Genomic DNA, 22,980 nt, shown 5'->3' with positions numbered 1-22,980 from the left:
TCCAATAGACAGGAAGTTGACAAATTTGCTTTAAAGCTTTGATTGTGAATAGGTTTATATAAGAAATGTAAAAAAGATACCATGTAACATTATAACCCCACAACAAACCTACTTAGCCATAAAGCATTGGTAGGAAAAGTTTATTCGTAAATCACTGTCTAAGACAGTTGGGCTCCCTTGCATTAGATAATTTTATGTTTACTGTTCCACATTACATGCCAGGAGAGAGTAACTAAGAACAAGAGTGGCCTGTTGTCCTGTCCTTCCTGAAGGCCAAATAACAACATAGCTGCGTTAAGAGCACTGGTGTCAGACGCACAATCCTTGAAAACCATAGCCAGCCTTTCACGTGTATACCGATAGTCAAAATTCTCTACTTATGCAGTCCCAGCTTCAAATTACATGCGTTGCAATAAAAATAAGGTTTTTTCCTCTGGCTGCTCCTTTTTGTCCGTCACTGCTCAGTAGCTAGCTGCTTGCACAAAGAGCTCTTTAACCCAGTCCCCTTACTTTTATTGGTTCTCCGATACAGACAGGGGGGCCCCAAGGGTGAAGAAATTATTTTATTGACAAACACCAACACTTCCCCCTCCACCCCGCACACACAGTATTCAAAGTCCCACAACCCCCCCCCCCCCCCCATAAGAATTTAAATTACATATGTATAAAAAAAATGGAAGAGTCAAATATTTGCTATTAGCAGCCCAATTCTTTACAAAAGGTTTTCTGTCCGGCTACATGGGATTGTACCTATAACTCCACATCTGGCTCTGCTGAAGGAAAAACACACAGAGGGGCTGAGACAACTAGTAGGTACATTATCTGCATGATTTTTACCTGTCACAGAGAAGGGCAGATGCTGGAGCTGGGAATAGAGGAAATCTTGGCTGGTCCTTAGGTATCGCATGGTGGGGCCGGAGGTATCAGAGCAGGCACACAGCTGGTAGATGACCTGGGATTTGGCAGTAAATGACAAGTTAGTGTCTGGTGAAGTATAATGATGGATATGAATGCATGGTGCTTTGTGTTAAGAAGCAGGCCTACCTACCTGATAACACAGTTCAGCAAGGTAAGGGGACTCCCACACGGCAACAGGACCCGCCCGACCATCAGTACCTTTCTCTAGGATGTCCAGGATGGAGCTAAGGCAAGTCCGTGGGCAGCCCAAGACACCTAAAAAGGACAGCAGATATTGTTCACCTTATGTTAATTACACAGAACCAGGGGCGGAGCTATAGCCCAGGCAAAGACCAGGGGCACGCCAACAGGAAGCAGAGGCGGGACATTTGGCCCAGCTATGTAGCCGTCCGATCACTGAAGTCAGGGCCCCCTTCCTCCTTCGGTCCCCTTAACAGCCGCGTTAACAGCTTCAGTTAGTGCTCACAGCACAGCATCAAAGCTGGATCGGGAGCTGCGGGGAGGGGGTGAGGGGCGGGGGTTGCAGAGAGCAGACAGCAGAGGCTGGCGGCGGAGCTGAGGCAGATAGCTGCAGAGCGCTGCCCGCCCATGCTCTCTGTGACATCAGGGGGAGGAGTTACTATGCTGATGTGGGAAGTTATGCTGGGTGTATTTCTGTGTCAGTTTGCTGTGTATCAATTCTCTGTGTGTGTTTCAGTCTGTCAGTGTGTCAGTATTCTGTGTGTTTGTGTGTAAATTTGTCAGTTACAATTTGCTCTGTCAGTGTGCTTCAGTGTCTGTCACTGTGCTGGGGGGTGGGTGTGGTGAAACTTTCCCCGGGTGCAAAAACACCAAGTTGCTCCCCTGTGTTTACACATATTTACATTATCAGACGCCTCAACAGCAGCTCACAGCTCGGTCACACCTCCACTCCTCAGATGCAGTCAGAACCCCCCTCCGCTCCTCCCCCCCTCATCCTCCCAGTAAGACCCCCCCCCCCCCTCAACCTCAGGGTGCTATTGCAGTGTGCGTGTGTGGGGGGGTTATTTTTAGAGTGGGGGGTTTATTTTTAGTGTGTGTGTGTGTGTGTGTGTGTGTGTGTGTGTGTGTGTGTGTGTGTGTGTGTGTGTGTGTGTGTGTGTGTGTGTGTGTGTGTGTGTGTGTGTGTGTGGGGAGGGGGGGTTATGATACAGTGCGAGTAGGTGGTTATTGTAACTTGTGTATTGTGTGTGTGTACTGTATTGTAGGGAGGGAATTGTATGTGTGTGGCCAGGAGGGGAAATGAATGTGAAGAGGGGATTGAGGGAGCTGGATTGAGTGTGTGTGTGTGGGGGGGGGGGGGTTATGATACAGTGCGAGTAGGTGGTTATTGTAACTTGTGTATTGTGTGTGTGTACTGTATTGTAGGGAGGGAATTGTATGTGTGTGGCCAGGAGGGGAAATGAATGTGAAGAGGGGATTGAGGGAGCTGGATTGAGTGTGTGTGTGGGGAGGGGGGGTTACTGAGTGATAGCAGAGGGGGGTATTGTGAGAGGAAAAGGGGGTAGTGAGGGATGGGGTGTGAGAGGGGGAGAGAAATACATGAGGAGAGTGAGGAGGTGTAAAAGAGGGGGTGGGCTCACAGGGCCACCAACACGCCCGGGGGGCCCGATGGAAACTCCAGAATCTACAGAATATGTTCACTCATAATGGGGCCCTGAAAGAAATGTTGCCCGGGGGCCCGCACATGTCTAGCTACGCCACTGCACAGAACCAATACAAATGTCTGCCAAGGTCTCGCTCTGAAAAAGGCGCACTGGATTGTGAACAAAATGTATCGGATTGCCTTATCGTGTACTTGGGGTAGGGCTAAAAGAACCCGTAAAATAGGCAAACGCTTGCAGCCAGCAAACATGTTGTAAAGACTTTAATCGACCAATTGTTTCCCCTAAACAAATCCAACAATGCGAATAACAACAATTTGACGACTTCTCCAGAAAAATAATTTCAAATTGCATTTCTTCCTCTTTCCTCAGAGACAAATCAAGATAAGGGGAGAGGTTTCTGGCTGTGCAAGCACTTGCAGGACAAAACAGTGGCCGATAAAAGGGAGCAGCCAAAGGAAATAAAACCTCTCCCACGTCTTAACTCTCCCTCCTCACAAACGCACTTTCAAAAAATATATTTTAAAATACTTATAGCCATCAGATTTAAGTGAAAGGGGCATGGCTTTTTTTTTTTTTTTTTTTTTTTTTTACATCTGGCACTTATGATGCAAACAATATTGACTGACCTACAAGTGTGTGTGTCTGTATCAGACACACTGTCTCTGTCTGCCAGAGCCACGAACGGGGGGGAAAGAGGGAGAAAGAGGAGGCTTGGACCTGGGAAAGCCACCCGCTGCCTTCCCTGCTCAACAGACCTCTGGCTCCTAAGACTAATGGCTGGTATTTCTGCACAACGATACAGATTTATTGCCATTAAAATAATGAATGCTTGTTGTGATGATATATATATATATATATATATATATACATACATACATACACACACACAGACACACAGTGGTCGACAAATCACCCAAAAATCTACACGCCGAACAAAAAAATCTACTCGCCACCTAGTACCAAACGTGTGCTGCTTGGTCCAATTGGAGCTCGCCACGATGTTAAATCCACTCACCCGGGGCGTGCAAATGTATAGGTTTGTCGAACACGGTGTGTATGTATGTATACACGTTTGGTACTAGGTGGCGAGTAGATTTTTTTGTTATACATATATAACACACACACACACACACACACACACACAATAACCTTCAGCCCTTTTTATAAAGTGAAACAATACAATACGGATTTGTCTAGTAATACTGTAAAGTAATAGATCTGCATTTCCAAATGGCTCGAATACATCAGAAACCAGCAAATGTTTATTTGCACAAAGGCCTAATGATGGTAACCACAAAATTCCATATCAGGTGTATGCGCAAGTGTGTAAACGATCCCCTGCAAAGCAATCACTGTTACTTTCACGTGGCCACACATACCTGGGTCCTGCAGGTTGGTGGTACTGACTGGTTTCTTGAGCTCGTAGCCTAGGAGAAAGAGCGCCAGGTTGGGAGCTTTCATTTCCAGCGAGGTAATCAGGAGGTTAAGAATGTGAATTTTTGTCTTGTGGTGGATCTTGGCCAGTTTTTTTTCAGTTTGCATCTCTGGAGGACAAAGGAAAGATCCAAATCAGATCACACAGGACAAGTTCCTTCCATTTTCAATGAATATCCTCAACCCAAGGTTCAAGGTATGTGGTACAATAGTGAAGAGGGTGCATGCTCAGCTAGTAGCATTAATACTGGCACTGGAGGGGTGTCATCAGGGAACTGGTTACAGTCAATATATTTGCAAAAGAATCCCTCAGTGATGCACTCAACCTCACAGAATAATGGAAAGTAAAAAATAACATTTAATGATAGAATTAAAATATCATCAAGGAGAGAACGAATAAACGTAAAAACTAATTAAACAATAGCAGTGATTGTGTACGACACACACACACACACACACACACACACACACACACACGAGACCGGCTGCAGATATGATCACTGCTAGGGCAGAGGTCTGGGCTCAAACTCGTGTAGGTGAGAAAACCTATCAACTAAGTGACGTACAATAAACCAATAGATGCTGAGTGACAAAGTGAGTGACTGGATCAGCACCAGTGAGGCCAAGTGACTACGGAACCCTAAGGAACAGTTTGATAACATTACTTATTAACTTCAGAACAGCTCATGGACCACTGTATACTGTCAGTGGCTATGATTCCCACTGAGCACCACACTTAGGGGTTTAGTGATACTATATCCTATTCTGGGCTGAAATAGCAATGATGATGTGTTCGTGAGATCACTGGGCTAAATGCTATAAACTGTTATTAGCCTTGTACTGTATTAGCTAAACTGCAGCTAACAAACTCTCATACTAGCGTGTCTGAGACTTGCGTCAGTGATCATATCTGCAGCCGGTCTCGGGTGTGTGTCGTACACAATCGCAGCTATTGTTTAATTCACTTTTAAGTTTATTAGTTCTCTCCTTGATAATATTTTAATTCTAGCAATAAATGTTATTTTTTTGCTTTCCATTATGCTGTGAGGTTGAGTGCATCACTGGGGTATTAGTTGTAAATATAATATCTTCAACCTCACAGATGCATGTAGAGGCCCATGTGACACCTGCACTGTGATTATAATGGCATTATTACCTCTAAAAGGTACATATATTCAAGCTTTACAAGGGTCGCCTCGAAATGGACGGAGTATAGATTAAATATGGATTTTCTCAATGTCTCAACTAGCGAAGCATTTAATAGTTTTACATTAAATGTTTCATGAGGTAATGGTGAGCAGAGATGTTCTATAATCAATATGTAAAGATCAATACATAGATAAACTGGTGGCCCGCAGGACATATCTGGCCAGCTAATGGCCATTGAGTTGGTCGTGGTGTCCTTATGCTAATTTCAGTGCACGCTCCCAGGCAAGTGCTATTTTTTACATCCCAAATCACTTGTAAGTCAGGATAAATATAAATATATATGGCAAACGTGTTCTAAATGGTTGCAAATTCTTCTAGTAGAAGTCCTTTCCCCCCTAATTTTTTTGGAGGGGCTGGCCCCATTGGAAAGCTAGTTGTAGATCCCTGCCTTAGAGGTCGTAGGGATGAAAATGTCTATGACGTTTCAGTTACCAAGGGGACATTCCTCAGAACACTTCAGCTGCGGGTTAGTGTGTTGGCAGGGATTTGCTACACTGGGACACACACACACACACACCTTCATTGGGGTTAACAAACTCCTCGGCTTCTTCACTGTCCAGACACGCCACAAAACCAGCCATCAGCTTCTGACTGACATTCTGCCGGAAACAAAAGCACAGAAAAGTTCTCGTTTACTACTTTTCCCAGAACATTCTGGGTGTGTGTATAAAACATTATACATGATTACACACAGGCAGGGATGTTGTTAATTTGTATGATGGGTTCTCATACACAATCCCCCAGTGTTCCTTCTTTTATAGTAAGCAAAGAAGGGTGGGGAGCCGTGTTGGGCCTTTCTTCCATGTAGTAACAAAAGGAGGGAGACATGTTACAAAGCTTTTAGCTCTCTCAGGGTCCTTCATCCAGTCCTACCCTACTGCGAGGTTTAAAAGCTTGTAACATAATTACTTGTTGGTCCAATAAAAGGCACCATATCACCTACTCCCTCTTTTGTTCTTGCATAGAATGGACTTAAAGCCTAAAAAGAAAGTTGACAGCTTATATCTTCCAGCATGTGGTTAAACAAATCAAGTTTTTTTTTCTTTTTAAAGCAAGCAGCTAACATCATGCATTTAACCAAGGTATACCATCATACTGAAATGAGACGTGTAAATATTATACAAATAGGGGGTCCCTGGTGGTACAGAGAGGACTGGGAACCACCAATATACAGTAAATGCACACCACACATACTTGCTTACAAGGAGATAGTGACACCTAACAGAATTACATTGTCCATTTGTTCTACGTTTACCGTTTGCTGTTGAAGAGGCTTCCGACGCTATGCAGAGAATTGCATTATAGACATCCTTGCTGCAAGTGTACATGCAGATTAAGACACAATGGTCTGAAAGCATCAACAATGCATACAAAATATACACTAGGCATACAGACCCCCATCTTGTCAAGTAACATTACCTGGTCCCGGGTAAAGTCTCCCACAAGCTTTATTTGAATGTTGGAGTTATAGGAGATGCTGCACAAGATCTTTGCACTTTCAAACGCAAGCTCAGGATTGCTGTTCCCATGATATAGATATCTGAAGGGGGGGGGGGGGGGTGGAATAAGCACCCGTGAGTATTACAGCACATGCAAAAATATCAACACTGCCCATTCCAACTGCAAACAGATGTGTAACATGAATTTACTTCCCTCTCTCGTTTTGGTCCCATATCACGGTGAAATCATAAAACAATAGTTAACGAGTGATAATCAGAAGCAACATGTATATTCTGTGTACTGTACATGGTTTACATTTACAGTGATTAACCTTTTTGCTGTCACAGGGGGCTCCTAATTGGGAGCATGGCATCACGTACGAAGGCACTTCATCAGGAGCTGGGATATCACTTTGCTGTCCAGTTTTAATTTGTTTATCCACCAGGTCACTCATTTAAAAACCAAGATTAAAAAATCACACTGGTGAACAACCCACTGCAAGACACCAGCTCGGACATTGGCTTCAGTCATTTGTAAATAATGTATAAACTGGCGTTCCTGTGACTGCTCACCTAGCAATGTTCACCACATGGTCAGCCTTCTTGGAGCGGGGATTGATGCCCTGCAGGAGTTGCTCCACAGGGGTGACAATCAGAGAGAGGTGGCTCTCCCTTAACAGGTCCATGAAGAGGTTCTCCTTCTGCAGGGTCAGATTCAGGAGCATGAAGCAGAACACCACTGCCTTCTCCAAGTGCTTTTTACCTGGGAAAAACAGACGATTTTCACACTACCTTTGATCCCGTGCCCATCACCAGAGCAAAAATAGGACGTTTTTAAGAACAGAGGCATGCAACGGTCAACCTCAATATTCGTAATGATGGAAAACGTTGGTGCTACACCACTAAGTCCCTGAAGAACAACTCTTCCACACGCACCAGCTGTGCAGTTGTGTGACAAGGGATAGACTTTCCCATGCAACGCTGCAATGTCTTGTAAGGTGAGGCTGTTAGAAAGACCGTTGGGGAACAGGACACAAACTGAAAAAGTGGACAGGAAGGTTCAGGGTTTAGCTGGGTCAGTCCATTACTATGTGAATGTGCCGATCTAAATTGTGCCGGACGTAATATTACCTATAAACATTATTTCTGCACTTAGAAAATGGCACGGTCTGCACTTCCAATCTACACTTGAATGAGGGACACACAAGACACTGAATAGCTCAGCACTTACCCTGAGATTTATAGCGAGGTTCCCTAGTAGCCTATGTGTAAAAAATTACAGTTCTGCAATAAATGTATATTTCTCAGCAAATACAAAAATAGGACATTTCAATCATTTATCAATTTAAGGAAACATTACATTTTTACACACAAATATATCTCATTTGAAATGTTAATTAGAGACATTCAAAACTAAAAAGACAGAAGCGGTGTGGCAAAAAGAACCATTCAGTGTTACATTTTCACCATGTTTGTATCAGGGAATACCATTCTTCCAGCGCCCACTATTTCAAATAATATTTGCCAATATCAATTGCTTGCCCCACAATATCTTAAATTCTTTACAAACAATGGCAAAACAAATCAAAAGCGTATGTTCCCGTTAGTTCTAGTTATCGGAAGGCAAGAGGCGAGGGTACCACAATAAAAATAATGTGATGGTGATGCTACTTACATTTACATATTAAAGGAGAAACTATATTTGGAGAATGGTAACTGCGACCGTCTGAATTCAGTATATTTGGGAGACCTATGCATAGGTCTGCAGTCCAGCAGTGACTGGGTTAATCACAGCTTTGAAAAGGCTGGGTTAATTAACCGGGTCCCAAGATGCCTGTTAAGGGGCTTGAAAACACAGACGCTTGACTTGTTCAGGGCTCTTCTTCCTGACTGCACCAGAGGAAGACATGCGCAAGCTCTGAAGGGAGAAAGCTTGCCATAAGGTCTGTTTATATTGGAACTCTTGCTCTTCTGTAACATGGACTTGACAAACCCTCGCTGGGAAAAGGGCGAAGTCCTTATCAAGGATATGTTTTTGTTAACCCTTTGTGTGCTTAAGAAAAGCTTTGTTATTTTTGGTCCATGTTTTTTTTGCTGGCTGAAATAAAAAGCCTACCCTCAGAACATCCACGTGTGGCTGCGTTGTCCCTGCAACAGTAACATATAGAGAGTCTAGGGGCCACATATTGCACCGTGTTCATTGTATATGGAGGGAGAAGTGAGGCTAAAGGTATTTCCTCCTAAACATGAATGCTGCTTTATTTAGATGCGTTTGTGACTGTATATCAGGAACACTTACCAGGAAAAGAGGCGTAGGTGTCCAGTTGGGTGACCCCCTCCTCCATGAGGCTAAGGCACAGCTCCAGCATGGGGGACTCATTAAGGAGATGATGCATTAGGCTGAAACCAGGGGGCTTGAAAGCAACTCTCTCTTCCCCTAAAACAAGAGGCAGACGGGATTGGAACCACTTGCACGGCCGGATCACCGCATGCGTAGCAGTGAAGGAGGAAACGTACCTTGCGATTCCACAAACTGATCCACAAAGTCTTCAGGTTGCGGCTCATAGTCTCGAAGGAGCTTATAGAAGACGTCCAGCACGGCCTCAGCTACCTCCCACTGCAAGGAAGAAAAGGTCACCTGAACGCATTTAAAAGGGGAGGAAAAAAAATGGTAGCCTTGGTGGCTCCTTCCCCATAAGTATTAGGCGAGATGCACACTGTGAGGCAGTTTGTATTACTGAACGTTACAGACTCGCACTTCACGTAAAGTCTGCAAACCTGAAAATATATATATATACTGCAATCATTTTACTTATGAAAACAGTTTGTAAATGGTGCAGTCTGCATATAAAGCGGTTGCAAACAAGAAGTCCTGTTTTAACTCCATATATTGACATTACACATTGGTAGTTTTGAATACAGCACAGGGTGGCAGACACAGAGAACAATAACTGCACAAAGCAGTGCTCAGACAACTAAATGGCCTGCAAACTGCTTTACGACATAGCACTGCTTAGAAAATGTCCCCGAGTGCAGTTCCCCATACAGGAGGGGTTCTCAACACCAGTTCTGAAGACACCCCGAACAGGTCAGGTTTTACAGATATCCCTGCTTCAGCACAGGTGGCTCAATCAGTGGCTCAGTCAAAGACTGAACCTCCGATTGAGTCACCTGTGCTGAAGCAGGGATGGGTTGAGCCACCTGCGCTAAAGCAGGGACAGATTGAGCCACCATACAGGACTAAAGGAGACTGCCTTGCAAGAAGTTTCAGCCCTTCCTTTCCCCAGCACGAATACGGTGAAACTGAGCCGTCTTCCTTAACACGAGCAGCGTATTCAAACTACAGGCACCATTCCCACAATGCAGGTGGGATAGCCTGTTAGTACAACAGCCTCTGAAAGTGGGAAACCAACTGCATTTCGGTGCCATCTTCACAAATTGCCAAGATGTGAAGTAATGGTGCTGGGGGCAGGCACCATTATTTTTCAGTAATATTCGCTATATATCTATGAAAAAAAATAAAATAAAAAGGATAAACTGATTGTTGCATGAAATTAACACATTGCATGTGCTCTGCTTTTTGCCTTATCACTGTGCTGAAGTCTTTGGTACTTTCCCATGTCTGACAGTCCCATGGGCAGCTTGTCTGCAGCCTGTAATTTGTGCTGTGTGGGGCTTCTGCAAGTTTACCTTCTCAGCAGCTCTCCTGTAAGCTCTGGTGCGGAACCGGAGAAACACGCTATCCCGAAGAAACTGGAGGTAGGGCTCAAAACCGGGAGCTCGCAGACCCGCTCCCAAGTTGGACGGAAAAGAGCTCTCCACCAAGGTACCAATAAGCTGGCAGAAGGCACGAGTCAGGGGGTACTCCTCACACCGCGACTCAATTTCATTCAGTTCCACCTTTTCCAAGAGCAAAGCAAAAGAGAGCAATAGAATTACAACTATCCCCAACACTGGAGCAGGCGGCAACAAACCTGCCATAAATCTATTCCACAAGTGCTCATTATAATTAGGTTTAGGAATAAAATCGGCAATTAAGTAATCAAGGGGGAAAAAAAGGCTCTGACACTGATTGAAACAGTTTAGCAACAATAAAACTAAATGGGCACTAAACACTGAATATGTTGTGTGTCCTAAACCTGCACTGCGCCTGGTGATGAGACACTAACTACAAACCATAAAATACACAGTCGCAAACCGAATTGGGGGAAGAAAAAGAAAGCAACAATCTTCCTTGGTGGCTTCCTTACATGTAGATGGGACATATGCAAACATCCTATAGAAACTAAAGTGCATTCACACAAGATCACAAGTTTGTTGTGAAAGTTCTAGCAAAGTTTAGTAATGTCTACTCAGATCAGAAAGATACGTTAATTCAGCAATGAACAATACAAGAGGGCTGAAAAAAAGGACATGGTTTACATAATTACCTCAATTCCTACAGCCTGTCTCTGCCCAGGGGATCTCACAGTCTGCAAAATCTATTTGGAGAGGTAACAGAAGAGAAAATAGCATTGTTCACTTTTCTTGCCCGACAGCAATTAAGTTCCACTGTACACATGCTTGCTATTTAATATTGCAGCCAAGGTTTCTCTATGCAAATAATGGATTTATTTTTATTTTCAATGATACGGATAATGTGATTTACTGCAAAATATTCCTGAAGTTTTCAGATTTCAACTATGTGCATTAAACAAGATGAGGTAGCTATATAGGTCCTGGAAAACTGTAGGTTCATTGTACGTTGTGATATATGATACCAACATGAGGTCTCCAAAGATGAAATGATAGTGTAGAGACACTCGCATGTCTCTTCAGGACGCCCGATACCGTTTCGGATGATCTTCACATTATAGGATCTCTCAAGTCGATCAACTAAAAAGGTATCACACAACCTACATCATGCTTTATAACGTAACCCTGATCTTCTAAACTAACTGAGGATTTCTTTATTCGATTATTTGTACACCCTCCGATAAATAGGACTTTCATACTCCATTATAATTTATGCCCTTTTTGGGGCCTACATTTTTAAAAGCTATTAAACAGATCTTAATCTGTGAAACAATAACTTAAGGCTCAAGAGGAGATGTTGCATGGCGAAGGGCTTTAACATTATTGCATCTAATATAGGTGGCTAAACAGTCACGTGAAGATGCGGGTCTGCGGATTGTGTGGTTTTATGACTGAATACATTGTAACAATGTTATGTAGCTCCACTGGCAGTGATGGGGTTAAAAATGGGTCTTTAAAAATGGGAGAGCAGGTATTACACAGGTAATTCCTTCCATTTGTTTAGAACACCAATGAAGCTTCTTAAGGGCTAGGTTAGTGCAATACAGTATAAGACACATAGTATCGCAGTTTCATGCAGTGCGTTAACGCGAAATTGAATCCTATAAGGGGAAGCTGTGCTACATTATAAAACCACCACCAGCAGAATGCGTGTTACATGGGAGAGCGCTTCATGGTCTATTTTAGCTACAGTACACCTTACTCTGTGTCACTGCCACTAACCTGGGTATATTCCAGAGACTGCCATAGTGAAGCTGCTATTTCTGGGGATTTCCCAAACGCAGCCAGCGTCCGCAGTAGCTCTGCTTTCAGGATGGGTGGGATGCTGCACTGCAGCAGGCCGAGAATCACAACCACTGGCGTCCACTGGGCATGTTCACACAGAGCCAGGCGGGCACTCTCACTCTGTAATAGCACAAAGAACAGGCACGATAGGGTATCACTGCGCATCTAATGTATCAAAAAGACACATTAGCCGATAGGAGAACAGGACAGTTAGAGAGGGTGTTCCAGGGTTCCTCACTTTTGCAACTGAACCAACTAAAAAGAAAAATCATATTGGAAATTAAGTTTGAGAGGGATTATGAAGGATTTTCCCTGAGCTCTACTGCAAGTGTTGCCATTTTGCAGGGGGGGGCTCTCCTGAGCTGAACACCTATCATTACAGCTGTAGCTACCCCCTGCTTCCAGAGATACTTATCTCCGAAGGGGGTGCCGGTATCTCATGTAGGTTTAAAGCTCCCGCATCACATGGGCCAATAGGAAGCTGTACCGGATAAGGTCATGGCTTTCGATTGGTCCACAGGACACGGAAGCTTCGAAAAGTTCCCTAAGGGGGTTATTCATTAAACTACATTGATGTCAATGGGAGTTTAAGTACGATGGTTCCCGATCGGAATTATCACAATCTAATAAATATAATCTATTTAGATTGTAAATCTTCCTTTTCCTATTGTACTTTTATGCCTGAAGCGCTTATTCCCATTACCAGTTACATTACGTCATGTGTATTACTGCTGTGAAGCGCTATGCACATGGATGGCGCTATATAAATAAAGATATACATACTAAGGTGGAGGGGAGGGGGGAAGAAGATGCTCACCTGAGCCGTGCACTACGTTGGAAATACAGGCTAAATGCATACGGACACCTATGCATTAAATACCAGATGACAACTCTCCAAGCGCTATCTTAACACCTATTTATATTCAGTTTCATATATCTCAGGAGTTTAAGAGACAAAGGCTATTATTCTTCACATGTGCGTAATGCCACAAATGCATTTCCAGAACTGTACAGTTTAAAGTGGCATTGGCTATTGTCATATTGTTGTTGTTTTAATAAATGCAGCAGTTTCTTGCCTTAATTATCCAAGCTGCCGACCAATCAGCAAAGATCCTGCTTCCCAGGGCACCCAATATGGCTGCATATTTCAGAAGAGGAAGTGCTTTGGCTCCCTAAATAGTGGCTATAGGAACCCAACGAAGCTTAATACATTGAAACTCATTATAAAAGCAGAGCGTGGGAATAAAATGCAGTAAGTATTATAGAATACTACACAACTTTTTTTCTCTCTTTTAAACCACAGGATTTTGATGGTATTGCTGGTTCAACACCAGGTTTAAGCCATAATCTTATGTTGTTTATTTATTTATTTTTTTAAACAAATTAGTTATGCCCTACCAGATAACACTTAATGCCTTTTCACGCTTTATGTACTTTAATGTATAAAGCTTCCTTGGGTTGCTATAGCAAGCCTACAGGAAGTCACACCTCTGACTCTTGAAATAGGTCACCATATTTTTTCAGGCCCCGAGAAGCAGGATCTGTGCAGATTGGTCACGGGTGAAAGGAGCGATGGGTAGCTTAGATAATTGCATTGCTGTAAAGTTAAGGAAATGCAGAATATATCAAAACAAAAGGAAAACAACAAAACAAAATATAAACAGGTGAGGCAATGCTCCTTTAAAACTGGATTTCACAAGATCTCCAAAAGGATGTGCAAAGAATGGCAATATTGAAGAGCATGACCAGGAACAGAGGTTGGGAGAAATATGTCCACCATCAAAGGAATGTGATGATAAAAGTTACATTAGAGCAGGGGTTGGCCAATTCAGTCCTCAAGGTCAGGTTTTAAGGATATCCCTGCTTTAGCACAGGTGGCTCAATCAGTCGCTCAGTCAATGAGACGTTGGAGCCAAAAGGGAACAACCTACCCATTCAATGATCGTGGTGGTGAGTTGCAAGCAGGAGATGAGCCCATCCAGCTCGCGTTGGGTGATGCCCCGGAGAGGCGGATGACGTAGGTGGACACTGTCTGCGCTTGGCAGATCCCGTCGTAAGTGCTCGTGATACAGCATGAGCGAGTGGAAGAAATGCTCCCAGGACACGGGGCTGCCCCCTGCTGCCTGCATGTTCTCAGCTGACAGAAGGAGACATCAGGGAAAGTGTTTCAACATTGTTTCTTGAACTCTTAATTGGTTCAACAAGAGCATTTTGATATTTAGGGTCCTATTTATTTTAATGAAACATAAGGCCGATTTGAAATGTTACCCGTTTCTGTACATTTCCCAAAATTATAGAAATACATTTTGTTTGTTTTTTGCAAAAACATAGCACATATCCTATATATAGATAGGGAGAATACACACACATATTTCCACCAGAGAGTTGCCGAAACATTGAGCCAATAAAAAAAAAAAAGCTGTGTGTGCTGTGCACGCGCATAGTAAGTGAAACTTTTTTGTGTGTTGTCAGCAACATATAAAGTAACAATAATATTATTACTGCTTAGAGTATGAGTAAATTTGATTGGCAGGGTCATGTTTATTGGCAGCAGTACCAGCATCATGGATGTTGAGCGGGTGCGGGAGCTCACAGGGGGGGGGAATAGGCACATCATTGAGGGGCGGTGTTCGGCACATCACTGGTGTGTGCGCACGTGTCAGAGTGTGTCAGTGTGCGCGTGTGTGTGCGAGTGTGTCAGTGTGCGCGCGCGTTTGTGCGTGTGCGTGCGCATGCGTCAGTGTGCGTGCGCATGCGTCAGTGTGCGTGCGCATCAGAGTGTGCGTGCGCATCTGAGTGTGCGTGCGCATCAGTGTGCGTGCGCGTCAGAGTGTGCGCGCGCGTGCGTCAGTGTGTGCGTATGTGTTTATTGGCAGCAGTACCAGCATCATGAATGTTGAGCGGGTGGGGGAGCTCAAAGGGGGGGGGGGAGGAATAGGCACATCATTCAGGGGCGGTGTTCAGTACATCACTGGGGTGTGCGTGCGTGTGTCAGAGTGTGTGTGCATGCGTCAGAGTGTGTGCGCGTCAGAGTAAGTGTGCGTGCGTCAAAGTGTGTCTGTGTCAGTCAGTGTGTGTATGTCAGTCAGTGTATGTATGTCAGTCAGTGTGTGTATGTCAGTCAGTGTGTGTATGTCATGTGTGTGTGTGTGTGTGTGTGTATGTTTCAGTCAATGTGTGTATGTGTCAGTCAATGTGTGTTTGTCAGTGTGTGTGTGTGTGTATCTCTCTGTGTGTACACACCGTATGTCTCTCTGTCTGTGTCCTGCCCCCTCTCTCCTGACTCCCCCCACACCCGGCGGAGCTGCGGACCCGGGGGGCTCAGTCTGAGGTCTTCTGAGCAGACCCCCCCCGGAATAGAAGCTGGCATGACGGGCGGCATGGCAGCGGGCAGGGAACGGCGGCCGTTAGGAGCGGCGCCGGTGCCAGCCTCCCTCCTCCTGTCCATCGGCATGTCAGCGGGCGGGGAACGGCGCCGCTGCCAGCCGCTTCTGCGCATGCGTGGCTTTCCTCTGCGTCCCCATGACTACTGCGCATGCGCGGCATGGCAGCGGACGTGTGGGGGGGAGCAGCGGCCATTAGGAGCGGCGCCGGCATCTGATTTTTTGAGCGGTTGGGATCATGTCAGTGTTGGGGTCGGGCTGAGCCAGAACACAGCCCGGCCTCAACTGCCAGCACTGACGTCACATCCGTTTCATTTCTGTCTCCACAATACATTTTTGCCCCAGTTCGAATGAGGTGCCACGAAAGAAGTTTCACTTCAATAATTTTTTCCCAAAATGTTTGGTGTGCATATTCCTGTTATTTTTACACACACACACACACACACACACACACACACACACACACACACACACACACACACACACACACACACACACACACACACACACACACACACACACACACACACCTCGTCTGCAAAATCAGCCTTAAATTAGCCATTAGACCAATTACAGTCTTAAATCGGATGCACCTAATCTAGCAACCTCAAAATCACCACTAGTTAAATTAGAGATCACCATATTCAGTTAGTGTTGCAGCGGCTCACTGGTCTCTGTCATTTCTTACCATGACCGCTGCCGTTGACCTTCAGGAGACTGAAGCAATAATGGGCACATTGTGGTCCACTGGCCAAGCCCTGAAGCATCTTTAAATATGGTATGTAAACAGTGGCTGGCAGCAGGTCGCTCATTTGTCTCACAAACTTGGACAAGACGACCTGTAACAAAGAACATGAATGAGTAACCCATTATTATCTCTCTCTGGAAAAGTGGCAGAATTGGGAAGGTCAGTGAGGAAAGTAGTAACAAAATATCTAGAAAACATTAGTAACGGATCACCTGAGGGGGGGGGGGGGGGGGAATCTGAATCACTTTCTGGGTCCCAAATCACAGCTTGAATGTGCCCAAGGCAATAGAACAAGAAGATTTGACTGGTCAATAATGAAGTACAGTAGATACAAAGCTGAAGTCACCAGTACTATCCTGCTACAAATAATGTACATACCTGACGCTGAGGGGGTCTCTGGTGGGCCACACCGAGGTAGGACCCCATCATGGTGATGTTCTGGAGGGGTTCTGTGGGACACCAGTATTCCAAACCCAATTCAAGGTTAAAGGAGTCTTTTCCGTACATCTCACCAATCTGACAGGATTACAGGTGCGACATTCAATGCATTTGAACTTTACAGTCACACTAGCCACGTTTTTTAAATGGTTGATTTTTTCCCAGTTACGAATGCGTGAGTATTTCTGAATAGGTACTACCCTGGTCGCAAAAACCAACGTGTAACAGATTCCGCTTTCCATTTTTGCAGCTCCAAGCGCTTGTTTCGATGCACCACGGAAATTTGGTTTCAAATAACTATTGCACTTTAGCTTTTATGATCAGTACAGCTTAAATAACAAAGTATCTCATTTCAATCTCACTTCGAAAGTCAGAAAAAGCTATGTTCCCCTAAAGTGCTCATTTTAATGTATAATAAAACAGAAATAATATTTCAATCACAAAAAGCTTATACAATGTATTCATCAGGAATAATGAATCACCAAAATCTGAATTAGAATTCAAAAATCACAAGCAAAAATAAAAAATCAGTTAAAGATATAAACCTATTCTAGATATTTTTTTTAAATATGGAAAAAAAATGTAAAAAAAACCTCACAGACAATAATATGTCCAGGTCTCAAACAGCTCCTGCAACTGTAAAAACAGCCCAAAATATTTGTAAGAACAAAAATCCTATGTGCAAATATACATAAATTATACATATTCTTTCTGGTTAACAATATTGTTGTTTGTAATTTTGTCTAGGGACTGCTAGCGCTGGATATTATTATCCTCCTATTTGTATGGCGACAACAGGGGGGGGGGTGGGGGTGGAGGACAATTACAAAATGGCTGTCCACTACGGCTTATCACGTATATTTGGTTAAGAACGTCACTTTACCAGTAACAGAAGGTGCTCGAGATCCCGCCGAGGGAATGTGGGGGGCTCATTGCCCATCTGTATGTTCATATGGATCAGTCGGGTATCCTCTTCTGCTCGGTTTCTCAGCTGCTTCACCTGCAGGTACATAGGGGAGTAAATGAGTCCATGTGTAGACAAGCAAGTTGAACGAAACCACTAGTACAGGAGTGGCCAACTCCAGTCTTCTAGGGCTGCCAACAGCTCAGGTTAAGAATATCTCTGCTTCAGCACAGGTGGCTCGGTCGTTGACTGAGCCACCTGTGCTGAAGCAGAGATATCCCTATTACCTGACCTGTTGGTGGCCTTTGAGGACTAGAGTTGGCCACTCCTGTACTAGTATAAAGAGACTGGCATTAAGTGGGTTCATTTAAAAGTCTATTTCCCCCACGATTAGAAGTGAATACACCCTTACATCTTTGGTTAGATGCTCAAGATGAGCAGAAACAACTCACTTTCATAGGCATGAGTGTCAGGAAGTCGGTAACCAGTTTATGGATCCTGCGGATGTAGAATTCATCCTGGCAGAAGCTTTCTGACCCCACCACAGCCTCTGTGAGGAAGAGGAAAGCATTGCCGCCAATAGCTAGCTCCACCATTGCTTCGTCTGCCTCTGTGAATTCTGTCAGTGCTAAGGAAAGACAAATAAAGAATACATTGTTAGTACAGATAACAATAGCTACAGAGATCACAATGACAATTCACTAGTAAAGGAACCCCATGCTTTCATAAGACTGGAAAAGTGCTAACAAAATACCAATGTAGCATATGGCATGGCTCACTGGAGTGTTTGATTGGATTCTGATCCCATGTTCATGTGCAACTTAACGTAATCAACACATTGTACACTTCCAGCATTTTGTTTCCAACCACTAAGAAGAAGAGAGCAGCCAGAATGTACAGGCTTGCCTTCAAGCACTATCCTGGAACCAGGGTCACGTGTGATGTGTGAATAGCTCCAGTTCGCTTAACTCTGCCCCTTTTCCAAAGCACACCAAGTGCTTCTCTGTGTGGGTGCTTTATAATCAGAGGCAGGTAAAAAGGAAATGGCCTTGCCAAGAGGTGTGTAGCATAGGAGTACTCACAGCCAGGTCAGGAAGGAAAAGGAAGTGTGTAATGGTTGTAACACAGGAACAGGGTCTGGGCTAAACTACCTATGAAAACAGACAGGGGAGAATGGAAAAGTCCATTTAACTTGGAGGACTAGAGATGTTGCCAGGGCAACCAGGGTCTAGCAGGCTGGAGAGAAAAGTATCATAAATGTATCCATTCCATCTGCACTAGGAGTGAAGCTGCAGGGATAGCTACATCCAAATAAAGCTAGCAGGCAGAGCTGCAAAAGAAGGGGGGGGGGAGGAACAGAGGGAGCAGAGATAGATATTCCTGTTCCAGGACAAGCACAATCATTATGAGCACATTGGCTGCCGTGTTGCACATGGCGAGCGTCATACCTGTGATTTCTGACAACTGAGATATTCCTCGCAGTGCCAGGGCCCACGCCAGTCTGACTGTTGCCTGCAGGCCTGGGAGCTTCCACGGCTGGGTATCATGAAGCAGTGCGTGGATGGATATAATATACTGTCTGTCAGTGAGCATGGGCATTTGTTGCATCAGATCTAAGAAGGTTTGACAAGAGAAGGGATGTATTACAAAGTCTGTTTGCCGTCTTCAATTCTACATAAACATGAATGTATAAACAGCCAATTTTTGTTTGTTTATTTTAAGGAACCACATACAATTGCTACAGTGTGGGTTGGAAGAATGTTTAATAGTACTATTTATATCCTTAATGTATCAGATATTCTGATTATTTTCCACCTTAATTATTTCCCTCAGAAATTAAGCTTCCGGACCCAATTCTTGAGCTGTAAAAGCACCAGGGTACAACCCCCCCAATAATAGGAAAACTTGAGCTAAAACATGTGTTATAAAACATTAAGGGGGTTATTCTTAAAAATGCGATCACGCTGACCGAGGCATGATCGCACGGAAACTCCAAATCAAGTCAATGGAAGTTTCTGTTTGATAGTGCCCCGATCGGCAGTATTGCAGTTTAATGAATAACTCCTTAATACTATAAAAACATTAAGCAACATTGATTGGCAGTCACAGTTAAACACCCCACTCCCTCCCACCCCGATACATGGATGTTGCAAATCAGAAACACTTCACTGGGGAAAATAGCCTAACTGGGTTATGACTTTACTAAAACTAAAGCCACTCATCGCTGATGTCACCAATAATAATGTAAACCTAACTAATAAGGCAAACTGTGATTTAGTGCTCTTGATGTTTATTAAGAAGCATATACCTTCTCTATCATCTGTCCCCTGTTCCAAAAAACTGACATCGAAGCAGTAGAGAAGTGCCATAAGAAGGGACAGGTTAACGCAGTCCAATGAGCCATCGGCTTCCACAGTTACTTTTTCCAGATAACCAATCAGAAGCAACGTATCATCTTTGGGCAGCGGAGATTGACAGGTCCAAGCAAAGAGGCTTTCTGCCAAAGATTGTCGGGAATCCTTTATGAGATCTGAAACCTAGCAATCCAGGCAAATTACAAAACAATTACATTCTTTTGTTTTAGACAATTCCTGCATGCCACATAGCCAACAATTTAACATTGCTTTTGGTTAGTGCTATAGATTAGATCTGATATTGGGATACTTTTAAAACAACTTTAGTGTTGATCCTTGAAAAAGTTTCAAAAACATTAAAAAAAAATAAAAATATATATATATATATATATATATATATATAAAAACAAAACAACCCATTGCAAGAAATCCCAAAACCAGATCACAATCAGACAAAGAGCATATTACCCCAAATTAACCAAGAATTGGTGAATCTGCTCAACTGCCAAATTGAACGAAAACAAAATGAGCATATAACACTATAAGTCAAGCGAGTTGTACCTTAAAATAGCACGCCTGGTTTTTTTTAAAAAATAATATAGGTGTGTAGCAGGTGGTCTCCGGAGCTGAACCGCATTAATTTCAGCTCCGGAGAGCCCCTGCTTCCCGAGATACCTCTCTAAGGCGTGCCAGAAGTAGCTCCGGCTGGCTAGTTGGGACTATTATTATAATGGCCATTTAAATTGCAAGCATCACGCGGGTCAATTGGAAGCGGTGACGTTATCCCTTACGGCTTCCTATTGGCCCACGTAACCGGGACATTTAAACTTGCGGAGCTGCTACCGGCGCCCCCTACAGCGGTATTTATGTCAGGGAGCAGGGGGTCCCCGGAGTGGAAATTAACACAGTTCAACTTCTTAGACCCACTGCTTCTCACCTGGGGGGGGGGCCTGCTTCTTTTTTTTTGGAGTGCATATGCTCCTTAACACTGGTAACGTTTTGTACGGCAACCAGAAATTCTTCATTTTGCAAAAAGTTAAATCCTTTGAAAGCCAGTCCACACCAGAAGTAACAGAAGATATTTATAGTGTAGGATTTAATATAGATATTGAAATGGAGTTCTTCATATATGACCCCAGTGATTTTAGAAGGAAAGCTAAATTCTAGAAATATGACCAAACTGCGCCATTTTCTTCTAGCAAATCTATGAAGGTCTTTGCTCCGCGAGGTAGTTAAAGAGGGGAGCATTGATGCAGCCAGTCTACAAGCTCCGAGAAGTCAAGCAGTGTAGCGGTCCTGTGTGGGACATTTAAACATGCACTTATCAGACCTGGTTTGTCAGAGCGACCGCAGCGGACGTCACAGTGAAATTTCCTGGTGGCGGCGTTTTAGTTGCGGCCAAACACCGTAGACAGTCAAATCACACTGTCAGCTCGTTGTGACCTCAGGCAATTCCCTTTTCTCTCTGCCCCATACACCAAAACTAGAATGCAAGACCTATGGGGTAGTGACTCATTGTGCCTGCAAAAATTGTATGTACCGTGCTGCGTACACGGTCAGCCCTATAGAACAGGGATTCTCAACACCAGTCTTCGACTGAGCCACTGATTACGTGACCTGTGCTGAAGCTGGAATATCCTTAAAACCTGAACGGTTGGAGGGGTCTTGAGGACTGGAGTTGAGCACCACTGCTATAGAAGACAAAAAATATATGATTTTCAACACCTAAAATAGCAAGAGAGTATTTGATCACATAGCAGAAGGCCCACTACCCCCACTCTCACCTCTTTGCGATGTTTTTCATTGCCCAGTCCTCTCTCTCTCTGCAGTTTCTCAAATTCATTGTTCACAACAATGTCAGAGACCAAGGTGAGAATTTTCTGAGTCAGCGCTTGCTCCATAAGCTCATCAGTGAAACGCGTTGTCATGGACACCAGCTCTGCACTGTGAACCAGAGAAGAGGATACGGGAAGCGTTACACGGAAACCCAGAGGTGCAGAGAGAAAAACAACCTCCTACTGATGTGTTATTTGAGTGTCCAAATAGTACAAAAGTGGTTAAATAGCCTGCCCTATACACCTGCACATTCTACACACGACATACATAAATAGACTTAAAGTACAGAACGTATAATTTGTCACAACAGAAAAATGATAAAAAAGCATGGTAAAGTCATAAGGAGGTAGTACAAACTTTGCTGATCAACACAATATAAAGTCGGTGCTTAGATTCCAAGAGACCTGGGAGAGTGTTGCCCGTTGCAGTACCTGAGTTCCAGTGTCCATGTCTTGCCTCTCCTTGACTGGATCAGGGTTCGCAAGGAATTCGCAATGCATCTCTTCCCATCCCAATAGAGAAGGACCGCTACTAAGCCCCGTGTCAGACCGGGGAAATGAGGCTGTTGGTGCTCCCCTGTAACACAAATAAATTTCCATGATGATGGCATATGGAATTTGGGCCATACGGTTACACAACATGTTAACTTAAAGCAGTGTTCAAGATAGGAAGATTCCACTTCACCCACCACCCTCAATCAAACGTTCTGTATTAAAGGTGAAATCCCTCCTAAGGCCAAGGTAAACTAATTCCAGTGACATGTTTAAGGGGTCTCAAATCTGACACCTATAAATATTATTCTTATTTTTTTAAGTTAGACTTGGGATGGGGTTTGATCTCCTCTGGCTGCTCCCTTTCTTGTGATCTCACTGCGATGTCACTGTACCTATTGGCCCTCTGATAAAAGACAGGATGCGATAAGGGTAAAGAAAGCACTAACACACCCCCATTCAGAGCCCCCCCAAGAAATCCAACTGTCCGACTACGTGGGATCGCACCTTTAAAAAAATTATAGCGATCAACCCTACACAATTTTCCAATTGAAGACCCACCTTCAGATAACTACAAGTAGCTTCAAAAGGCAAATTAACTCAAATGACAGGGGACCCACT

General features: G+C 43.9%; 1 protein-coding gene across 1 annotated transcript in view; it reads right to left on the bottom strand.

Annotated features, from left to right (window-relative positions):
• The window catches only part of NUP205 (nucleoporin 205), a 48,878-nt gene that overhangs the window by 19,316 nt on the left and 6,582 nt on the right, over positions 1–22,980 (bottom strand). Inside the window, exons 4-23 of the mRNA XM_075602568.1 lie at positions 22,300–22,444; positions 21,817–21,976; positions 19,987–20,215; positions 19,127–19,291; positions 18,131–18,306; positions 17,658–17,774; positions 16,715–16,852; positions 16,277–16,427; positions 14,137–14,342; positions 12,143–12,325; positions 11,056–11,106; positions 10,316–10,525; positions 9,143–9,242; positions 8,925–9,062; positions 7,199–7,388; positions 6,606–6,726; positions 5,704–5,785; positions 3,923–4,087; positions 1,049–1,173; positions 838–952 (exon numbers count right to left, since the gene is read on the bottom strand). Of these exons, the coding sequence (XP_075458683.1) occupies positions 838–952; positions 1,049–1,173; positions 3,923–4,087; positions 5,704–5,785; positions 6,606–6,726; positions 7,199–7,388; positions 8,925–9,062; positions 9,143–9,242; positions 10,316–10,525; positions 11,056–11,106; positions 12,143–12,325; positions 14,137–14,342; positions 16,277–16,427; positions 16,715–16,852; positions 17,658–17,774; positions 18,131–18,306; positions 19,127–19,291; positions 19,987–20,215; positions 21,817–21,976; positions 22,300–22,444 (2,967 nt within the window). The remainder of the gene's footprint in view (positions 1–837; positions 953–1,048; positions 1,174–3,922; positions 4,088–5,703; positions 5,786–6,605; positions 6,727–7,198; positions 7,389–8,924; positions 9,063–9,142; positions 9,243–10,315; positions 10,526–11,055; positions 11,107–12,142; positions 12,326–14,136; positions 14,343–16,276; positions 16,428–16,714; positions 16,853–17,657; positions 17,775–18,130; positions 18,307–19,126; positions 19,292–19,986; positions 20,216–21,816; positions 21,977–22,299; positions 22,445–22,980) is intronic.

This window comes from Ascaphus truei, chromosome 5 (assembly GCF_040206685.1).
Source record: "Ascaphus truei isolate aAscTru1 chromosome 5, aAscTru1.hap1, whole genome shotgun sequence".
Taxonomy (NCBI): domain Eukaryota; kingdom Metazoa; phylum Chordata; class Amphibia; order Anura; family Ascaphidae; genus Ascaphus; species Ascaphus truei.
The sequence above is the reverse complement of the archived record's forward strand: the minus strand, read 5'-3'. Positions and strand labels throughout refer to the sequence as shown.